The sequence below is a fragment of the Notechis scutatus genome, chromosome 4 (genome assembly GCF_049901735.1).
Source record: "Notechis scutatus isolate UNSWTSFEM ecotype Mainland chromosome 4, rNotScu1.2, whole genome shotgun sequence".
NCBI lineage: Eukaryota > Metazoa > Chordata > Lepidosauria > Squamata > Elapidae > Notechis > Notechis scutatus.
In genome coordinates, this window is record NC_142012.1 from 10,099,487 (window position 1) to 10,119,905 (window position 20,419).

General features: G+C 44.8%; 1 protein-coding gene across 1 annotated transcript in view; it reads left to right on the plus strand.

Annotated features, from left to right (window-relative positions):
- Nucleotides 1-20,419, plus strand: part of FRAS1 (Fraser extracellular matrix complex subunit 1) — a 419,940-nt gene that overhangs the window by 5,343 nt on the left and 394,178 nt on the right. Inside the window, 1 exon segment of the mRNA XM_087962750.1 lies at nucleotides 19,657-19,688. Within this exon segment, the coding sequence (XP_087818876.1) occupies nucleotides 19,657-19,688 (32 nt within the window).

Genomic DNA, 20,419 nt, shown 5'->3' on the forward strand with positions numbered 1-20,419 from the left:
GAAATTATTTCTGGAGTAAAACATGGCTCTGCTTGGAGCGCGGAAATTGTATCAATAAATTTATCTCTCTATAATAAAAGTGGGATTTTGGAAACCTAAGTGTTCTGACCCAGCAAACATGACAAACCCTCTGAAGTTAACTAAAAGGTTCCTTTATTAGGAGAGCAGGCTGCCCTGGCAAAAAGTTTCTCTCTAACTGAAGGTAACAAGTCTGTCCGGCCGCATCTATTGACCTCTGATCCCTGCCTTTTATCCCCAAAGCTAGGGTGGGGCTTCGCTAGCACCAGTGGCTCTTCTGTCCCAAGGATCGGCCCATAGATTTCCACTGCTCTCCTCTCCTGTGCCTTCTGCGCATCTGCGCGTCAGGCACTGGACCCAGTTGTTCCTCCTCTTCCTCATCAGCCACCTCCAGACCTGGGGGCTGTTGACTCTCCATCTGAGGGCTGACGGATGGCCCAGACTCTGCCTCGCTTCCTCTCTCTCCCTCCCTCCCCCTCTTTCCTCCCTCCCTCCCTCCCTCCCTCCTCTCTCTCTCTCTCTCCCTCTCTCTCTCCTCTCTCTCTCCCTCTCTCTCTCTCTCTCACACACACACACACACACACAGAGAGACTCCCACATCTCCTCCTCCTCTGATTCGGCTGCTGGTGGGGCTGGCGGCCTTCAGGCCACACAACACTAAGCTAGACTGTCATGGCAATGCCTTGGCCAGTTACGGCCTTCCAGCTTCAGTTTCCTGTCTGTAAAATTGTATGATACCGTGGCTTTGCATATGGTAATTCTGAGGTTCTGGCCCTGGCGTTTCCAGTTTGAATCAATCAGGAATTCTTCGGCTCTGCTGGCTAGGGGATGATGGGAGTTGTAGTCCAGGGCTTTTGAAGAGCCCCAGATGGAGAAAAAGAATAGGAAATGGCTTTTTTTTTTCTGCCCAAAAGTTGCAAATCAGCGCCTACAAAACTGAGCTAAAGCGAGAAAAAATGGCGGCCTGTGATTTGGAGAGTGGAAGTAGTACAGGTGATCCTCGAGTTACAACCATTTAATGGCTGTCCAAAGTTATGACAGGACTGAAAAGTGCTTTACATCTGTTCCTCAGATTTAAAGACTTTCAGGCACTTGGCAATTGGCATGTACTTATGACGATTGTAGTGTTCTGGGATCCTGTGATTGCCCTTTGTGATCTACTCTGGCAACTTCCAACAAGGAAAACCAATGAGGGAAGCCAGATTCACCCAACAACCACATGATTCACTTAATCCTTGTGACAAAAAAAAAAGTCTTAAAATTGTGCATGACTCACTTAATGACCTCTGCATATCAACAGATGTTCTGGCCCCAACGACAGTCACAAGTCAACTATCTGTAATTATATTGTATATATACGGTAGTTTATAATCGACTTATTGCTAAAAGTACTACAGATGTAAAAAACAACAGCAGTTGAAATATCTTACCCTTAATTAAGGATTTAATTAAATTGAATTAATTTAATTAAAATTAAATGAGCCTTGGTGGCGCAGTGGTTAGAGTGCAGTACTGCAAGCTACTCCTACTGCAGTTTAGCAGATCGAATCCCACCAGGCTGAAGGTTCACTCAGCCTTCTTTCCGAGGTGGATAAAATGAGGATCCAGATTGTTGGAGGGCGATAGGCTGACTCTGTAAACCACTTAGAGAGGGCTGTAAAGCATTATAAAGCGGTATATGAGTCTAAGTGCTATTGCTATTTATACACTGCTCAAAAAAATAAAGGGAACACAAAAATAAGACATCCTAGATCTGAATGAATGAAATATTCTTATTAAATACTTTGTTCATTACATAGTTGAATGTGCTGACAACAAAATCACACAAAAATTATCAATGGAAATCAAATTTAGCAACCCATGGAGGTCTGGATTTGGAGTTACACTCAAAATTAAAGTGGAAAAAAACACTACAGGCTGATCCAACTTTGATGTAATGTCCTTAAAACAAGTCAAAATGAGGCTCAGTAGTGTGTGTGGCCTCCACGTGCCTGTATGACCTCCCTACAACGCCTGGGCATGCTCCTGATGAGGTGGCAGATGGTCTCTTGAGGGATCTCCTCCCACACCTGGACTAAAGCACCCCCCAACTCCTGGACAGTCTATGGTGCAACGTGGCGTTGGTGGATGGAGCGAGACATGATGTCCCAGATGTGCTCAATTGGATTCAGATCTGGGGAACGGGCGGGCCAGTCCATAGCATCAGTGCCTTTGTCTTGCGGGAACTGCTGACACACTCCAGCCACATGAGGTCTAGCATTGTCTTGCATTAGGAGGAACCCAGGGCCAACCGCACCAGCATATGGTCTCACAAGGGGTCTGAGGATCTCCTCTCGGTACCTAATGGCAGCCAGGCTACCTCTGGCAAGCACATGGAGGGCTGTGCGGCCCCCTAAAGAAATGCCACCCCACACCATTACTGACCCACTGCCAAACCAGTCATGCTGGAGGATGTTGCAGGCAGCAGAATGTTCTCCACGGCATTTCCAAACCCTGTCACGTCTGTCACGTGCTCAGTGAGAACCTGCTTTCATCTGTGAAGAGCACAGGGTGCCAGTGGTGAATTTGCCAATCTTGGTGTTCTCTGGCAAATGCCAAACGTCCTGTACGGTGTTGGGCTGTAAGCACAACCCCCACCTGTGGACGTCGTGCCCTCATACCACCCTCATGGAGTCTGTTTCTGACCGTTTGAGCAGCCATATGCACATTTGTGGCCCGCTGGAGGTCATTTTTCAGGGCTCTGGCAGTGCTCCTCCTGTCCCTCCTTGCACAAAGGCGGAGGTAGCGGTCCTGATGCTGGGTTGTTACCCTCCTACGGCCTCCTCCACGTCTCCTGATGTACTGGCCTGTCTCCTGGTAGCGCCTCCATGCTCTGGACAATACGCTGACAGACACAGCAAACTTTCTTGCCACAAGATTGATGTGCCATCCTGGATGAGCTGCACTACCTGAGCCACTTGTGTGGGTTGTAGACTCCGTCTCAAGCTACCACTAGAGTGAAAGCACCACCAGCATTCAAACGTCAGCCAGAAAGCATAGGAACTGAGAAGTGGTCTGTGGTCACCACCTGCAGAACCACTCCTTTATTGGGGATGTCTTGCTAACTGCCTATGCTTTCCACCTGTTGTCTCTTCCATTTGCACCACAGCATGTGAAATTGATTGTCAATCAGTGTTGCTACCTAAGTGGACTGTTTGATTTCACAGAAGTGTGATTGATTTGGAGTTACATTGTGTTGTTTAAGTGTTCCCTTTATTTTTTTGAGCAGTGTACTATAAAATAAGGTGCCTCCAAATTAAATGGTTCAAAGGTGTATAATCAAAGCTTTGAGTGACTCCAAGGAATAGGTAAGACTTATATATTTTTAAAGTGGTTTCACTGAAAATTGGTGCTTTCCAATTCCTGTTTATAATCTCTCTCCCCAATGTGATTCCAACTCATTCCCGCCGTGCCCGTGTGTCTCTTCCCACAGTTCCAGGAGAAAGGTGATAAAGACCAGTAGTAAAACACTATCGCGTAAGCGATATCACTAATTCTCACAACCTCCTGTTCATTTAATCCCTTGATATTAGATAACCCGGAGATCTTTTAAGGCAGAAACACCGGTTTGGATTAAAATGCCCATTGGGCCAACCGTTGCACATCGAGATACAGGATGGCTTCCCCCCCCCTTATTTTTTTCTCTCTTTTCTTTCTGTTTAATATCCTGTGTAGTTAAGCCTGTAAATGCATGATTGACCTGCCTAAAATGCCTTTGAGAAAAGTTGGAAGTTTTGAGCGGTTGTTGTTGGGGGGGAGGGATTATGCATTAGCTTTCTTCTGCTCCTCCTTCTCTTGCCCCTGGGCCTTGGAAGACATGCTTAATCTCCCTCCCTTTCCTTTCCTTTGTTTTCATTCATTATTCATCCCGGTGTAAGGAAAAGAAAACCACATCTGCTTGTAAAGGACAGGAAGGAATGCCAATTAAATGCACAGAAACACTTCGATCCGAGGAATTGTCTGCCTCAGCCAAACCGGGGAGAAATCCGGATGCTGGCAAGGAGCGACGAGTCTACAAATCAAATAACTAAAGAACATAAAAAAAGTTGGGCTTAAACTGTTCAAGGTATTAGACATGGGCAGGAATAGTACAGATACTCCTCGACTTACGACCGTTCCTTTCGTGATCCTTCGGAGTGAACGATAGCATGGGAAAATGTGTCTTGATGACCGTGTTTCACCGTTATGACCGTTGCAGCCTCTTCCGTGGATCACGAGGTTGAAATTCAGAGGCTTGGCAGCCCATTCGTATTTATGACCATCACAGTGGCCGAAGGTCACGAGGTCCCCCTTTTGTGACCTCCTCACAAGCACAGTCAGTGGGGAAAGCCAGGTTCATTTAACAACCGGGTTACTAAACTTATCAACTGCGGTGATTCACTTAACAACGGTGGGAAAAGTTGCAAGACAGGACAAAACACATGTCTCAATTAACAACATAAATTTCAGGCTCAATTATGGTCATAAGTGGAGGACTGCCAGTGCTAGTCTCTTACTCTCGGCCTTCATTCACACATCCTCCTTCCGGTACCCTGTAATATGGGGATAATAATATTGCTCTATTTTATGGCGTTGTAAGGATGATGAAAGCCAGTTTGTGTGGTGGAGAGAAGGATGCAGTCTTGATTGCTATTCCCGCCTGGAGGTTTGGGGTCTGGAATTCGCAGATGGTGGACTTGTTGCATCAGAAGATTCCTAGCTGGGGAAAGCATGGTAGATGTCTTCTGATTTTAGGATGAGATTGATCTTTTCCTCCTTCCGTGTAGTCCGTGAATGTCCCAGGAAAATGTAGGTGAAGGTTTGGTTTAGTAGTAAGGGCACCAGGTTAGAAGCCAGGAGACAGTGAGTTCTAGTCCTGCCTTAAGGCATGAAAAGCTGGCCAAGAGACTTTGGGCCAATCACCAGGAGATGGTGAGTTCTAGTCAGGGATGAGATTCAAAAACCCCAACAACTAGTTCTCTGCCTGGTTGCTGGGTGGGCGCCACCATGGTGGGTGTGGCCTACTGGAACTTCCGGGAGGGCCGTTTTTCGCCATCCCCAGAGTCTGGAGGCTTCCCTCGGGCCTCTGGGAAGACAAAAACAGCCTCCCCCTGGCTCCTGAGGCCCTCTGGAAGCAGGAAACAAGCCCGTTTCCGGACTTTCAGAACTTCCGGGAGGGCCGTTTTCGCCATCCCCAGAGTCTGGAGGCTTCCCTCGGGCCTCTGGGAGGACAAAAACAGCCTCCCCTGGCTCCTGAGGCCCTCTGGAAGCAGGAAACAAGCCCGTTTCCGGACTTTCAGAACTTCTGGGAGGGCCGTTTTTCACCCTCCCAGAGCCTCTGCCCGGACCCTGCACTTACCTGCATCCAAAACGGGCCACATGGAGACTCCTGGGAGGCACGGGTGAGGCCAGCCGGTCGGTTCAACTACCAGTTTGGCAAACCAGATGTAAATTTAACATCTGGTTTGCCCGAATCGGCTGAATCCCACCCCTGGTTTTAATCCCACCTTAGGCAGGAAAGCTGGCTGGGTGACTTTGGGCCAATCCCCAGGAGACAGTGAATTCTAGTGTTGCTTTGGGCATCAAAGCAGGTTGGGTGACTTTGGGCCAATCACCAGGAGACAGTGAGTTCTAGTCCTGCCTTAGGCCGGAAAGCTGGCTGGGAGACTTTGGGCCAACCACCAGGAGATTGTGAGCTGTTAAGTAAGATTTGCTCCGTTTTATGATCTTTCCTGCCATAGTTATTAGTGAATCACTGCTAAGTTAGTAACATGGTTGCTAAGTGAATTGGCTTCCTCATTGACTTGGCTGGTCAGAAGGTTGCAAAAAGTGACCACATGACCCCAGGTCACTTTTCTCACTGCCACTGTAACTTTGGTCACTAAATGAACTGTTGTGAGTCGAGGACTACCTGAATTGAACACAGAGCTTCTCCCTTTGAATGCAGCCTTCAGCCAGTCTATACCGTAAACGTCCGACACTTGGAAATCGAAGAAGGAAAATTTGAAAACCTTTCTTGTGGGCAAGTCAAATTATTTGCAAATCAGTCGAATGAAGGATTATTGTGGTATTACCAGCCTTGCCTCTTTGTCTGCAAAAACCTGGGAAAAGAAGCAAAACTCTGGGATTAGAAACACTTGTGAGAATTAATTTGTTCCCCCAAGTGTGTGTGTGTGTGTGTGTGTGTGTGTGAGAGAGAGAGAGAGAGAGAGAGAGAGAGTTTTATAAGATGATGGGACAGAAAGAAGCTGTGGTTTATCTAGCCTGTTTGTACCTTTCATGTGTGTTTGTGTGTGTGTTTGTGTGTGTGAGTGAGTGAGCAGAAACTAGCTAAGACAACTAGAAAATGGAAAATTCTCTTTCCCCCCATTAACTACATTAAAGAGGATATTGTACAAGCAGAACTTACACAACTACAGAATAGAAAAACACATTAAAAATGGGGAAAAAGTGCAGAAAAAGAAAGATGAAAAAGAGACCTCCCCCTTCATCCCCAACAAGCATTGTATAATCAACATTAACAATTTATCACTGTCTCTTGAAATATAACCAAACCATTCCCTATCTCACTCCTGTTTCTATAAGCCCATCTGTAGCACTTCATCATCTCCTATTAAATACAGTTGTTAAAGTTTGATAAGGATGGTCAGAAATAACAATACTGAGTAAATATGACCAATGGTATCTATTACTGGTAGTCCTTGACTTACAACCAGGTGCATAACCATCATTCGAAGGTTAAAAAAGTACTGAAAAAAATTGACTTGCAACTGTCGTAGCATCCTCACGGCCACATGAGCTGGCATGTATTTACAGTGGTTGCAACATCCTGTGTTCTCCCTTTGCGATCTTAGCAGCCAAGCAAAGTCCATGGGGGAAGCCAGATTGTGTGATTCACTGCAGTGATTTGCCTAACAACAGTGATTAACTAAAAGGTCATAAAGTCAGGCACGACTCGCTTAGCAATGGAAATTAAGGACCCAATTGCGGTCGTAAGGTGAGGACTATCTGTACACCCAGTGTCATGGTTGACTCGCTACCAGACAACGGTATTGGGAGGGAGAAGGGAAGGCATTGGAAGTTGTTCTGTCCTCACTACACGTCAGTCTGTGTGCAGCTTGACACGCAGCTAAACCCATATCCTCCAATAAAACAAACCGTGGGCCTAGATCTGGATGCTTTATTGAAGGAACAGGATATGGTGAAACTGGGGAAAACAGGAATACATGCAATGAGAACCAAATACAAGATGGGGCAGTATTGGGTTACTGATAAACATAACTGAATAAATACAAGCAATCTAAATCTCACTAGCGATGTTCTGTGTGTGGGATGTGGGTTTGTCCTTACATGACCATGTGCCACAGATTAAGATGGCTTCTTCTGCCTTCTCCAAATGCTAAAGGAAATGGAGTCTGGCTTCCCAGCGTGCACTTGTTTTGAGAGTGCAGGCTGATGGCTAATGGGGTGAGGTAAGCTTCAAACAATATACTTGGTATTTGTCTCTCTGGCCACTAGATGGGGCTAGAGGGCAACAACAGTATATAAAAGTTATATGCTGGGGCATGACAGAAGGTAAGGGAAGTTTGGGAAGGAACTCTGGAATGCAAGTGTGCCGCTTAAGCGTTAGATAGACCCAAATCTCAAGGTCATTGACTGGGAATGTCTGAGGCAGACAGACCATTTCCAAAATAAAGCAAGTGCAACTGATTGGTGGATATTGAACAATGGGAGCTCCAGGGAAGGAAAAGAAAATACTTTCCTATGCTGTTTGCGTGTGAAAATGTCAGAACTGGCTTTTCTACTTCTGCACCCATATGGCTTTTCAGTAAAGCTATATCCATAGAGAAAAAAAAATCCCAGGAGTTTCTTTTGCTGTTTAATGCAGGGGGGCAGTTGACACCCAATCTGTATCCTTCCTTTCCCTTTTTAACCAAAATCCAAAGTCCATTTTATCTCTTCAAACCATCAAAGTACAGTCCCACTCAGTAAACAACAAACATTACCAGAAATAACCGTCTCCATCCGGTTGTCATCAAGAAACTGTTAGGCATCTCCCAAATAACAACCCATTATTTTAACCTTGATTGAGTAAACCAATTCTGTATTTTTTTTTCTCCTTTCTGCAAACCGTCTTTAAAAGCCTCAGAGAAAGTTCTAGCATCCGCTTTCTGATACCTTTTTGGTCTCTTCTCAAATTCTCGCTTTCGTCTTTATCAAGCCCCCTTTGTGTTTCTAACGTAGCAAACTCCAACAAATCTCTTTTTATCAATCCAGTATATAAGGAAATAAATAATCCCGATCGCTCCTCTGCTTTGTTATTTGTATTTTTTCATTTTTAAGTCATCTTGTAAATCCTTGTTTCTCCTCGTGAGCTCTAATTCTTAATTCTACCTGTAAGTCTCTCTTTCAGTTTTATTCAACGGGTCTTGCAAAGGGGGAATTTTTACTAAGATAATTTATTTTTACTCTGAGCTAGTGATTTCATTGCTGTGAGAGAAGGAGACGGGGCTTCATTGCAGTTTATTATTTTACGCTTGAAAAGTTCAGGAATTAAGATAACATAGGCAGGTAAGGTTCCAGTAAATTATACAGGCAGTCCTCAACTTACAACAGTTCATTTAGTGACCAAAGTTACAATAGCACTGGATAAAGTGACTTAAGACTGATTTTTACACGTAAGACCATTACAACATCCCCATACTCAAAAAAATTCAGACTCTTGGCAACTTACTCATATTTATGACGGTTGCAGTGTCCGGGAGTCCATGGGATCCCCTTTTGTGATCTTCTGATTAGCAAAAATCAATAGGGAAGCCAGATTCACTTAACAACCGTTTTAATAACGACTGCAATGATTCACTTTACAACTGTGGCAAGAAAGTTCGTAAAATGGGGCACAACTCACTTAACAAATGTCTTAGCAACAGAAAATTTTGGGCTCCATTGTGTTCCTAAGACAAGGATAACCTGTAATGTCTTGGGTCCAAATCTTCTTGCTGCCTCCTCCCAATTTCTAAATCCATGCAAGAGACTCAGATTATTCTGTGTTGGGTTGGAGTTGGCAGATCAGTTGTTTTGTTGGTTCTGGATTTGAAGTTGTGTTCCCATACGCTCTTCTATCATCGTTCATCTAATCCACATATATCTGGTCAGGGCAGGATAGCTGCTTTTGAATTCCCCCATAATGCCTCTCTCTTCCATTGTGGAAAATGGACCCGTTTCATCGTTGAGGACAGAGTGACTTTGAATTGAATTTGTCGCCTGGTGATTACATCACTATAACTCATGATTAAGAAAGGACCAGCTGGCAATATTCTGAGCTTGTGCCCTACTTCAGCGTTTCTCAGTCTTGGTAGCTTGAAGATATGTGAACTTCAACTCCCAGAATTCCTTATGCTGGCTGGGGAATTGTGGGAGTTGAAGTCCATGCATCTTCAAACACTGAGAAACAGTGCCCTAAAGAGAGATTAAAGAAAACAAAAACAAATGGAAAACCAATTAAATGGAATATCTATAGTTCAGGGTTGAAATGAGGGGTCCTTGGTGCTCTCGGAGCTTGCTTGTTCTTTTGCAGACATTTCATTTCCAAACTAGGTAATATCATCAATGCTGTTGTTGGTGTAACCAAATTTGGGCAATGAAACATCTCTGAGAGCTTCAAGGACCCCACAGTCCTTCCCCTCCTCCCCCCTCCTCCTCTTCCTCCTCCCTGAAGCTGACTCCTCCTCCCAATAAATCCCTTTTTGTTTAGGTTAACGTGAATTCCTCTCATTCACTTTCCAGCACAGTCCTGGCAAACAGTCTTTCAAGAGATTGCACGACTACAGACCTTTATCAGTCTTGGAGAGTTGCCAGGCCAATATCTTCCAAACGCTCTGTATCAGACAGTACTTGGCAAGGAGTCAGGAACAGATCTTCACCTTAATGAATTGAACTAATTGTCTCCTCCAAACACCACTCCCCTTTCGCTCCTCTTTATTCCCTATGGGAGGGGCCATTCACTGTCTACCTGTGGCTTTACTCCCGAATCGACCCTTGTTCCTTAGCTGTTCCCTTCTCCTGGCAGCTCTGCGCATGCGCACACTGGGAACAGGCTCCAGCTGTTCTTCTACCCCACTGATCTCCAAGTCTGAAGGCAGCTGATAACTGTCAGGCGGCCCTGGCCCCATCTCTGCCTCCGACACAGAGCCCTCATCAGACCCTTCCCCAGACTCCAGGACTAGCCCATGTTCTTCCCAACCTCCTCACTGTCTGAATCCACTGGCCGCTGGGGGGGCCACAACACTCCCCCACAAATCCCACTCCCTTCTAACACTGATGTTGTTACTTAGTTTGGGTAACGAAACGTCCTCAAGAAAACAAGCTCAGAGCACCAAGGACCACTTCATTCAGCTTAAGTGATATTCACAATACTCCAAGCTTGCTCACCATGTCTGAGGCACCCTGTTTTGAAATGCCGTGACCTTCTAAGTTTGCTTATAATCTTAGATGAGGCTGTCTGGCTGTGTCTTGATCTGGGGTTAAGGGACTTGTTACACAATTAAGACCTGGAAAAACTCCAGGAAGGGATGTTACTCTCTCTAGAATTATTAAGAGAGAACAAGGATTGGCAGTCTTCAATGCTAGCTGCTTTATTTATACATATTAGTGGCTCAGCGTGTTTTCTGTCGACTGGAAACATGCCGTTCTTTTATTCCTTTCCAAACAAAACAAGGAAGTAAGTTTGATCCAGAGAACTACATACCCTTTAATTTGCTTAATGCAATAAGTAAATTATATATTGGATATCTCTATCCAGAATGACTAGATTGTGTATGAAGTGAAAATATCTTTGTTGAGGAACCGGTTAGCTTAAAAAGGGACAATGATAAATTTCTTTCTGGTTTTTCACCATGTAGCTGAAAAATATTCTTCCAGACATTTCTTCTCTGTATATAGCCTTGGTTGATTTCAAATGAACTTTTGATTTAATCTCAAGGTAGAGACTGCGGGGGGAAAAGGAGTTTCCGCTTTTTAATCCAATGTTTATTAAAACTTTCAAACAAAAGAATAAAAAACAAACACAAATCCATCTGAAGCATAGAAGGAAAAAGAAATAAAAGAAAAAGCAAAATGGAAAAAGAAGTTGAAGAAAAAATAGAAGATAGATAGATAGATAGATAGATAGATAGATAGAAGTAGTTTCTGATATTTTTTATAACAGTTATAAGTGCAATATGTTTTAACCTCTATCTCTAAAGCTACATCATATTGCTCTTCTTTCTATATAACCTATCCCGTCTAATCATCAGAGCCATAAATCACAAGTTCATTTTTTTTTAATTTTTACACAAAAAGTCCATAAGAGCCTTCCAGATATTATTAATAATTGAAAAACGAAAGGTTTTTCTTTTCATAGATAAAAGGCTGTTCCTTCTCAGTCAGTCTCCCTGCTCTGAACACCTTTTGGGCAGCTGGATACATCTGTTAAATGCACTCCCATGTTTGGCTTGTGGTCACTCACGGCTCTGGAAAACAGCCACTCTCAAATCACCTTCAACTGAACCATGAGGCACAACCGGTTTTTTTTGGAATACAGGGAGACTCAGTGAATTTAGAATACTTGATTTAAAATGACCACAATTAGAATAGAATAACAGAGTTGGAAGGGACCTTGGAGGTCTTCTAGTCCAACCCCCTGCTTAGGCAGGAAACCCTACAGTTTGGAACATTCACAACTTCTGCAGTCAAGTTGTTCCACTGATGAATTGTTCTAACTCTTAGGAAATTTCTTAAGCCCAAAGTTTCTGTTGCTAAGCAAGGCAGTTGTTAAGTGAGTTTTGTCCTATTTTATGACCCTTTTTTGCCACAGTTGTTAAGTGAATCACTGCAGTTGTTTAAGGGAATGATGCAGTCATTAAGCAAATCGCCCCTTCCCCAAGGACTTTGCTTGCTGGGAAGGTTACATAATGGCGATCAAGTTGATCATACCGACTCTGTAAACTGCTTAAAGAGGGCTGTAAAGCAGGGGTCCCCAACCACCAGTCCCGGACCGGTACCGGTCCGTGGATCATTTTTACCGGGCCGCAAAGCTTGGGCGCCGTGAGGGGAGAGAGGGAGAAAAGAGCGCTATGATATGCCCAGCGCTAGTCTCCCTTTTCCTCTCCTTCTCCTTCTCCCCCGTCAACCCGCACATGCACGCGCGCAGATAAAGCTGTTGCTGTTGCTGCTGCACCACGACCCGGAGGAACAGATTGAGCACAGGCGCTGAAGGAGCGCCACGGCGTCCGTCGCCAGAGCGCAAAGAAGCAGCAGCAGTTGTGGCGGCGGCGGCTGCGCCTCCGACTTTCCCGGGAAGGTCATTCCCTGACCAGTCCCGCTTCCCGGCCCACGCTTGCACCCCTCGCCTCCCCCGCCGCCCACTTCCTCGCAGGCGGAGGCGGGAAGCTGCGAGAATTCGGGCGTGCTTTCTAGCCGGCTGTGCCAAGTCTTTTTTTTTTCTCCCAAGGCTAGAAAGAAGAAGGGCGACAGGTCACTGAGGAAGGTGAGAGAGACTGAGAAGGGAGAGAGAAGCCCGGCTAAAGCAGCTCCGCGCAGCTTTAGGGACTAGTAGTAGAAGGTACCAGTCCGTGGAAGAATAAATAATCATAAAACCGGTCCCTGGTTCAAAAAAGGTTGGGGGCCACTGCTGTAAAGGACTGTGAAGCAGCGGTATATAAGTCTTAAGTGCTATGGCTATGGCTACAAACACATGCCAGTTGCCAAGCACCCACATTTTGATCATATGACCATGGAGGTGCAGCATTGGCTGTAAGTGGAGAAACTGGTCATAAGTCACTTTTTTCCGTGCTGTTGTAACTTTGAATGGTCGCTAAACAAAGTTTAGTGTTGTAAGTTAAGGACTACCTATAATAGCAGAACTACTGATTACAATATATGCATTCTCCCTCTCTTTCTCTCTCTCCCCTCTCTCTCCCTCTCCCCTCTCTCTCCCCTCCCCCTCCCCCCTCTCTTCTCTCCCCCTTCTCCCTTGCCCCCTCTCTCCCATTCTCTCTCTTCCCCCTCCCTCCCTTCCCCTCTCCTCCCTCCCTCTCCCTCTCTCTTCCTGTCCCTCCCTCTCCCCCGCTCTCCCTCCCTCTCGCTCCCGCTCTCCTTCTCCCACCCTCTCTCTCTCTCTTCCTCTCTTCCTGTCCCTCCCTCTCCCCCGCTCTCCCTCTCGCTCCCGCTCTCCTTCTCCCCTCCCTCTCCCTCTCTCTTCCTCTCTTCCTGTCCCTCCTTCTCCCCGCTCTCCCTCCCTCTCGCTCCCGCTCTCCTTCTCCCTCCCTCTCCCTCTCTCTTCCTCTCTTCCTGTCCCTCCCTCTCCCCCGCTCTCCCTCCCTCTTGCTCTCGCTCCCACTCTCCTTCTCCCACCCTCTCTCTGTCTCCCTCTCTTCCTCCCTCTCCTCTCTCCCTTGCCCCTCTCTCTCTTCCACTTGCTCTCTCTTCCGCCCTCTCGCCCTCCCCTCTCACTCCCTCTCGCTCCCTCTCCCTCTTTCTTCCTCTCTCCTGCTCCCTCCCTCCCTCTCTCTCTCCCTTCTTCTCTCCCTCTCCCTCCCTCCCTCCCTCTCCCTCTCCCTCCCTGTCTCTCTCTTTCTTCCTCTCTCACTCTGTGTCTGACACACACAGTCATCCAATCTTACCCATATCTTTCTCTAGATTGGCAGGCACTAGACTAGCCCAAGGGAAGGAAAGCCACCAAGCCTGGATCCAAAGATGACTCAAAAGAGTTGGGTGGCCTTCAGGACCCCTTTCATCCCCCAAGGTCCTTGTTAGCTTGGCTTTGTTGATTGACAAGAATGGCAGCTACTCTTGCCTTGTTGATTGACAAGTCTTGGTAGCTGATGTTGGGAATTGGGGAGGAGTTACCCATTGGCTCTGGCCCAACTTCTTTCGTCTGGTGACATTTCTCCTCTCCTTTAACGACTTAGTTCTGTCTTACCTATCTCACTTAAGACAAGATTCCTGGCATTTTGTCCATCCTTCTTCAGTGCCTCCTTCATCTTGAGGCATGGCAGCTTTCCCACTTCCCTTTCCCCTGGGGACACCTTCTGGAGATGCTCCCACAGAGGCACGGGTAAATTTTAGCCCCTTTCCTTTTCAATTTGTATATTAATTCACTCATCAGATTGACTAATCGCCCCTTTCCTGTGTCAGCACATACCATTGAGTGGCTCCTGCTGCTTTGTATGCAGATAGTGGTGTTGCCACGTCTGTCGCTCCGGTAGCAAGGAAGCCACTGAAGAAAAACGTGTTATTAAACATCAGAAACCAACGTTCTAATACTTGCACAAAATTTCCACAAATCTGTAACTGGCAAAATTAATGGGAATTTTATCAAGCAGGTGCCTCTTTTACAGATTTTTCCGAGCGTGCTGATTCAGTCCCTCTGGCCTGCAGAGAAATGTTTTTCCCCCCCTATCTGGCTGGTGTTTTGGTGTAGCTCTTCAGCTATCCTGAATGTTTTGCATTCAAAGGGAGCCGGCTCATTTCATCCTTCTTATCTCAGGTGATCTTGGTAGCCAAGGTCATACCTCAATTACTCTACAGTACCCAGACCTGTATGTTTACAGAGATGGACATCGTCGAAGTAATGTGGTTTAAGAGCTATTTCACAATTCCAAGATGTATTAAAAGGCTGTTCTACATTGGGATGTGGTCTCCATAGATGGCATGGAATAATAGTTAATTTTTCTTCCAGTGGGTTTGACCCACATCGGTTCTTTGAGACCACGGTGAGGGGACTGGAGGCTAAAAACATAGAATGAGTGGTTGCAGGAACTGGGCCTGGCTAGTCTAGTGAAGAGAAGGACTGTCATGCTCCTGTCAGAGTCTGAACCCAAGGAGGAAGACAAACAGCTGACAGGGAATGGGAGTGTGGCTCAGTTAGCTGTGGAGGAAGCTGGGGAAGGGCAAAGTTCGACTGGGCAGAGCAGGAGAGAGATAGAACAAGGGAGAGGGAGTTCAGAGGAAGACTCAGGCCCACCCCCTCTTCATCCTAGGGTACGTAGGGAGGAACGGAGAAGAGAGCAACGTGGGTTGCGTGGCTTACGGGGGAGGAAAGGGCCCTGATTCCCTTCCATTAGCCACACCTGGGAATGAAAGTTTAAAAGAACTGAATACTGACTGTGGCAGCTGTTGGGAGCAAACGTGACTTTATCTTGTGTTGTCTTTGCTTATCTGTGTTCCTGGGGTCTTCCCAACCATGTGAGTTTTGCTGTGCCTTCACATCTGGAATTTTTGCTCCTGCCCTGCCAAACGAATTACCTCGGTTTGGCTTGATTGGATTTATAGTTACAGTTTGTGTTGACCATGTTTTGGACTTGATTCCCTGCAGTTAAAGGCTGTTCCTGGGAGAATTTTTCTCCAGGCAGAAGGTAACCTGGACATTGTAGGCAAAGTTAGAGCCATTAAAGGGACTCTTATTGATTATCTGACTGTGTTGCCTTTGTGCCACACCCCGGCTGATCACAAGGACCAGAGGACCCATGATTGCAGTTTTCCAATATTTGAGGGGCTGCCACAGAGAGGAAGTCAAACTATTTTCCAAGGTACCTGAAGGCCAGACAAGGAATAATGGATGGAAACTGATCAAGGAGAGATTCAATCTAGAAATAAGGAGACATTTCCTGACAGTGAGAACGATCAACCCATGGAACAGAAGTTCCCCTCGGAAGTAGTGGGAGCTTATTACTGGAGTCTTTCAAGAAGAGATTGGACTGCCATCGGTCAGAAATGGTGTAGGGTCTCCTACTTGAGCGGAGGGTTGGACTAGATGATCTACAAGGTCCTTTCCAACTCTGTTAATCTGTTAACCATTTTAAGTCAACTTGGTGGGGAAAAAAATCTATTAGCAAGCTCCGTTCCCTAGGACTCTTATTGACTCTTTGAAGGAGCTAGAAATGTTTTTAAATGGTGTGTCTGGTTCGTAAATCAATCTAAGTCTGGAGCCTAATCGCATAGCTGGTGGGTTTTTTTCTCCTTCTCAACGGATAGATCCCTTCCTTCCATTAATGTTTTGAAGCTTTGATGATCCTCAACTCTGGCCTGTCTGGAGTCTCGTTGGCCTCTGCTGTTTGCTGGATTATTGTAGAAATTTTTCTTTTATTCCAAGACAACTCTTGTGAGGAGCCTCAGTAGAGGTTTGAGCCCCAGGCTTCATTTCTGGCCTGTTTGGAGGGAATGTTGGATGACATTTATCCACCCCCTCCTGACTAGATTTTCAGGTAGACGACATCATTGTCACCCCCCCGTTTGACTGACCAGAATTCATATCTGCCTAAAAGACGGCTCAGTTTTCGGTCTCTAGGCCGATGTTTCTCAGCTTTGGGAAGATGTCGGGACTTCAAATCCCAGAATTCCCCAGCAAGCCATGCTTGGCTGGCTGAGGAATTCTGGGATTTGAAGTCCCGACTTCTTAAAAGTTGCCAGGATTGAGAACATTATATGTTATATTCATCTTTTTGTTGTTCGTGGAGATTTGTAAGAATGATCACTTTCTATTTTATTGGAGGATAACTTTTCGAGATTTCACTTTTTTTTTTAAAGCGAAGACAAAAAACACAGTGAAAAAGAAAACATAATATTATGAAGGAAGAGAGATTAAGCATGAAAAGAAGAAACAAAAATGCAAGATATACCTTTACGGACATGCATACATCAATAAATCGAAGCCATGATTTATTACATCCACCCACGTTGATCTAAATTTAATCAATTCTGTAAACAGTTCAGTGAGAGTCAATTCCGTGGAATAGTTGAGGCATTAGGCTAGAAACCGGGAGACGGTGAATTCTAGTTTCGTTTTAGGCATAAATCTGGCTGGGTAACCTTGGGCCAGTCACTTTCATTTGGCCCTATGACGGAGGCAACGGAAAACCATGTTTTGCAAAACCTTGCCAAGAAAACTGCAGAGGCTTATCGGGGCCATCTGTGGGAATAGGACACAATTGAAAGAAAAAAAATAAATACACTGTGTGTATGTGTGAATGTGTGTGTGTGTGTGTATAATAATAATAATAATAATAATAATAATAATAATAATAATAATAATAATAATATAATTTATTTTTTTTTATTATTTTATCTTATCTTATCTTATCTTATCTTATCTTATCTTTATTTTTATTGCCACAATCCAGAAGGCACAGAGAGAGAGAGAGAGAGAATGTGTATGTATGTATGTATGTGTAAAGCAACACACACACACACACATGTACATACATACATACATACATACATACATACATACATATGGGATCTTTGGCTATAATAATAACAATCTTGTTAATAGTGTGTCAGGTGTTGGATGGATGTTTTTTCCTTTGGGAAACCAACTGTAATTTGGCTTCAAACTCTTGCTTGGTTTCTTTATTTCCTGGCGATGTGGAACCAGATCCTGGGATCTTTCAGCATTTGTCACAGTTGCACGTGGGTCTTAAAAACGAGACTCTGCTCCTTTTTCTAAGAACAAATGCCCAGTATCTAGTTTCCATAGGCGCTTTTACTGTATTGAGATCTTTCTTTTTCAAGAATAGTAACAAAATATGTATGGAGATTCTCAATCATTCAACGGTTGTCCCAAAGGTGCTTTTCAAACGTCGATTTGGGTTTTCCCCCCTTGAAAACATTTCACTTCTCACCCAAGAAGCTTCTTCAGTTCTAACTTGAATGATGGGGAAATGGAAGGATTTATAGTCTTTGCAGTCATCTGGTCGTTAGTACTCTCTCTGAGAGTCATTGAGGCCACTTGAGGACCTATCTGTGCCCTCGGGGGTCACCTGAATCAGAGCGCAAGTGGGCGTGCAACCTTCTTAGGACTGCTGAAAGGACTGTGTTGTAGACAGGAGTTGGGGTTGGGGGGTTGGACTAGAAGTCCTCTATGGACCCTTCCAGCTCTAGGATTCTATGACTTAAGATGCTGCAAAGTATCCTAAATTATCTCCGGTCTACATATTGTGAAGTCATATCCCACCTATCTTCTGTCTACAACACAGTCCTTTCAGCAGTCCCAAGAAAGCTCCACACCCATTTGCACACTAATTCAGGTAATCCTGAGGGTACCGATAAATTCCCAAGTGGCCTCAACGACTCTCTGAGAGCTAAGGACCAGATGACTACAAGGAATATAAATCCATCCATTCCTCACCATTCAGTCAGAACTGAAGAAGCTTCTTGGATGAGAAGTGAAATGTTTTCAAGGGGGGAAAAAAACAAGAAAATTCATGTCACTTTGTTCATGTTTATGTTCATACCAATACTTGTTATCTTGTACATGTTTGACACATAAATAAATAAATAAATGTCACCTTTGAAATGCAGTAACAAAAATAATAGTAACAAAAGTAGTTTTGGTCTCTTTTAAGAGCATTTTTGCATTCTTTTGAAAGTCCAGAAGTTTGATTTCTTGTCCCGCTCCTTATATTTGAGAAGTAGGTAGCAAAAATAAAAAATAAAATAAAAAGTGAGGGATACCCACAGTGATTTGTGGGATAAAAATGTCAGGTGTGACTTATTCTGTGTAAAAGATGCCTAGCTTTTAACTTGACATCCCTGATGTCTGTCTCTTCACTTGTAAAATTTTGGAAGATGTACTGAAGCTGTAACATCTAAGAATGCCTACGAGGTAGCCTGAAGACACGTGATTCGTAGCAATGAAGAGCTCCTAATATGTGGCATCAATTTTATTAATGGCCTTGATTACGTGAGAAAATATATAGCCGATGTTGGGGAAATAAAGACTTCTACCCTTGCCTGGAGAACAACAATATTGCAAGAACTGGCAATTTTTTGGTCTGGTAATTGGATAAAATGATGCAGAACTTCCTTTGTTTTATGAGCTACTTCTCCTGTGCACCAGTAATTCAGAAACATTTCAAAATTGAACAAAAGGACAATTTAGCTTCGCTGATCACATGCCCCCAATGGGCAAAAAAATATGTAGTAAGAAAAAAACATGGTAGTATAATCCTAAAAAAAGATCCGAATTGATGATGTTACCTAGTTTGGGTAATAAAATGCCTGCAAGAAAACAACCAAACTAGGAGAGCACCAAGGATTTCTCATTTCAACCCTGAGCTACAGAATAACAGAGTTGGAGGGGACCTTTGGAGGTCTTCTAGTCAAACCCCCTGCTAGAGCAGGAAACCTTATACCATGTCAGACAAATCGTTGTCCAATCTCTTCTTTAAAATATTCTCTTTTATCCATCTCAATAGAGCTTGAAAGAAAAAAAGTAGCTGAAAAGCAGGAGAAAGAATCCAATGCAATTTTTGGACTTCAGCTCCATCCCTCTCTATGATAGCTTATCAAAAGGTTTCCAGCTGATGTTGTAGGACCATGTTGGCGAACCCATGCCACGCATGCCAGAAGTGTCACGCAGAGCCATTTCCCCTGGCACGTGAGAGGTCGCCCGGAGTGTAATTTGTTTGTTTTTAGATGTTTGTTCATTGTTTTTAGATGCAGCAGATATAGAAATGCTTGCAACAAACAGGGCTGCTTTGTCAGGTGGGCCATTAACTCCCCAAGTTTGTATATCGTACTTCTAATCCAACATTGTTGGTTTGAATGCCTTCTAACCCAGTTTTGTTTCTTTTCTTTCAGGTACATGTTTCTTCCAAGGCTTATCGTTTGAGGTAGGTCAGATTTAATGTTATTCGTGACTTGTTGTGCTAAAATCAAATTAGCTCTGCTTTATTGTGTGGAAAGAAGTTTAACCTTGGCTCCATTTTCTGGACGTTGTGAATCTCTCTGTCCGTCCTTCTCTGAGGTTCCTTTTCAACAGTGGCTTTTGAGAAGATCAGTGAGATGGGGGCACCTCAGGGGTGGGTTTTTACTCCTAGTTCTGTGGGCATGACATGGTGGGCGTGGCTTGGTGGGTGTGGTGTGGCTTGGTGGGTGTGGCATAGCTTGGTGGGCGTAGCAGGGAGAGGATACTGTAAAAACCCCATTTCCACCCACTCCAAGGGAAGGATACTGCAAAATCCCCATTCCCTCCCCACCCCACTAACCTGCTTTCCAGGTCCGTTCTCCTGTGCAGGGCAGCCAAAGAAGACCCAGCCGATCAGTTGGGACTCGGGAGGAGGCAGAGAATAGATGGGGTTAGCGGGGCCAGTCAGAGGTGGGGTTTGCCGGTTCTCTGAACTACTCAAAATTTCTTCTACCGGTTCTCCAGAACCGATCAGGACCTGCTGAATACCACCTCTGGGGCAGCTGGGGTAGGCACTGCTATTCTCAAATTGCAGAGCAAGGTTTGGGGAAGGGCAGGAACGTTGCAAGTTTTCATTCACGATACCCTGATTTTGATTCCCATGCGAAGATCTTATGGCAATTTTACTTTGGTTGCATTTTATGGCAGAGCGTTTAA